This window comes from Hipposideros armiger, unplaced genomic scaffold (genome assembly GCF_001890085.2).
Source record: "Hipposideros armiger isolate ML-2016 unplaced genomic scaffold, ASM189008v1 scaffold_18, whole genome shotgun sequence".
Taxonomy (NCBI): Eukaryota; Metazoa; Chordata; class Mammalia; order Chiroptera; family Hipposideridae; genus Hipposideros; species Hipposideros armiger.
The window spans coordinates 5,995,683-5,997,268 of record NW_017731368.1 but is presented as its reverse complement, the minus strand read 5'-3'; the positions used below and the strand labels follow the sequence as shown (position 1 = coordinate 5,997,268).

General features: G+C 61.0%; 1 protein-coding gene across 2 annotated transcripts in view; it reads left to right on the top strand.

Annotated features, from left to right (window-relative positions):
- Positions 1-329: 329 nt before the first annotated feature.
- Positions 330-1,586, top strand: part of GASK1A (golgi associated kinase 1A) — a 50,540-nt gene continuing 49,283 nt past the window's right edge. For both annotated transcript variants that reach the window (XM_019634000.1, XM_019634005.1), the window contains exon 1: positions 330-724. In XM_019634000.1, the coding sequence (XP_019489545.1) occupies positions 722-724 (3 nt within the window). In that variant the 5' untranslated portion in view covers positions 330-721. The remainder of the gene's footprint in view (positions 725-1,586) is intronic.

Here is a 1,586-nt window from a genome sequence, read left to right as displayed (position 1 = left end):
CACAAGGCACTGTCTATGAATCCATAGTGGAGGGGTCTGTAACAGTCACTTACTCTGTGTTCAACAGATTTTCCTTCCAAACTGCTCTTGGGTATTGAGCCCTAAGGAGGCTATGAGATGCCAGTAAAAAAAGACTTGTCTTCCCGAGAGTTTGCCTCTTGCTCACAGGGCCCCCACACACCTTGGAGGTGGGACCTGGGCAATGCGCACAGGCCCTCCCAGGCGCCCCTTGCCTCCTGCCTCCGCGGCGGGTGGGACGGTTCCATCCTAGCACCTGGGCCTCCGCTTCAGGCTGCTGCTGCTGCCTGAGCCCGGGGCAGGGCTTTTATTGTGAAAGGAGCTCTCCCCTCCCGCGCTTTCGGGGAAGTGGGGAGGCCGGGCCGGGAGCAGCCGGCAGGGACTTTGCAAACTCTGCAAACGTCCCTCGCAGATCTCGGAGGCTCGCGGCTGCGGGAGGGCTCCCGCAGACCCACAGATCCCGTGTGCATTCTCCCAGACCTCCTCTAAAAACTCCACCCGCAGAGCATCCCCGCGCGCGTCGCACGCCCGGGAGGTGTCGCGGGGCCGCTTGGCCGCTGGGAATCTGTAGGCTTTCGGTCCGGGAAACCCGCGTCCAGGGAAGCCAGGCGAGCCACGGCTCCAGAGGCGTCCCGGGCGCCGCGGGATGAGCTGGTGAGCCGGCTGAGCGCGCCGAGGAGCGGGTCCAGCCACCACGGGGGACATGGTAGGAGTCCCGGGAGGGGACGCGCGGGCGGAAGGTTGGGGTGGACACCCCGACAGGTGGCCGCAGGCAGCGCTCACCAGCTCACCGTGAGCGCGCAGAGCTTGCGTGGCTTCCGGGGGCCAGAATTGTTCCCCGAAGGTTGCATGGGGGCGGGGGCGGCTTTCATGTCTACACCTAGGACAGGGATGGGGGGCAGGGCAGTCAGCTCTCCTGCTTCCCGTGGCGGGGATGACCGTCGCCATTGAGGGGCTTTCATTACGGACCCGCACGCCCTGGCTGGACCGTAACCTGCTCGCAGCGCTGCACAAACTTCACCCAATCCACAGGGCAGGGAGCGGAGAGAATTCTGTGCGGCACCCAAGGCGGCCTCAGACGAGTGAGATAGATGCCTTTGAAATGACTTTATTCTACTGAAAAATGCATGTGAATGTTTTATCTTCTCTAGCTTAGCTATGTTTGAATGTTAAAAAGGCAATGCGTTACATTTATTACCATAGAATTAAATTGGCTCTGGTAAGGCTCCAGCGCCTGGCTTTCAGTGCCCCACCTTCCTGCGCCTGCCAGGACCACAGGGCAGGTGTGGGAGTGCTGGTTGGCCTGGGATGTCATTTATGAAGCCAGGGACCTGGTGAAGGTCGCTCTTCCCTTGATAGAGCTCACAGACCCCAACAAGCAGGAAATATAGACCCTCCGAGAAAGTGGCCCAGGCATCTTAGCTTCAGTTTGCGCGTAGCCTCAGGAAAGGGGCTTCCCCTGGGGTTGGCTGCTGATCAGCTCTGTCTCAGGTAGAAGGCACTTGCAGCCCCCACCCACCCACCTGCTCCTGCAGTTTACTGATCTGCCCTGCGGCGGGTGTCAGCCA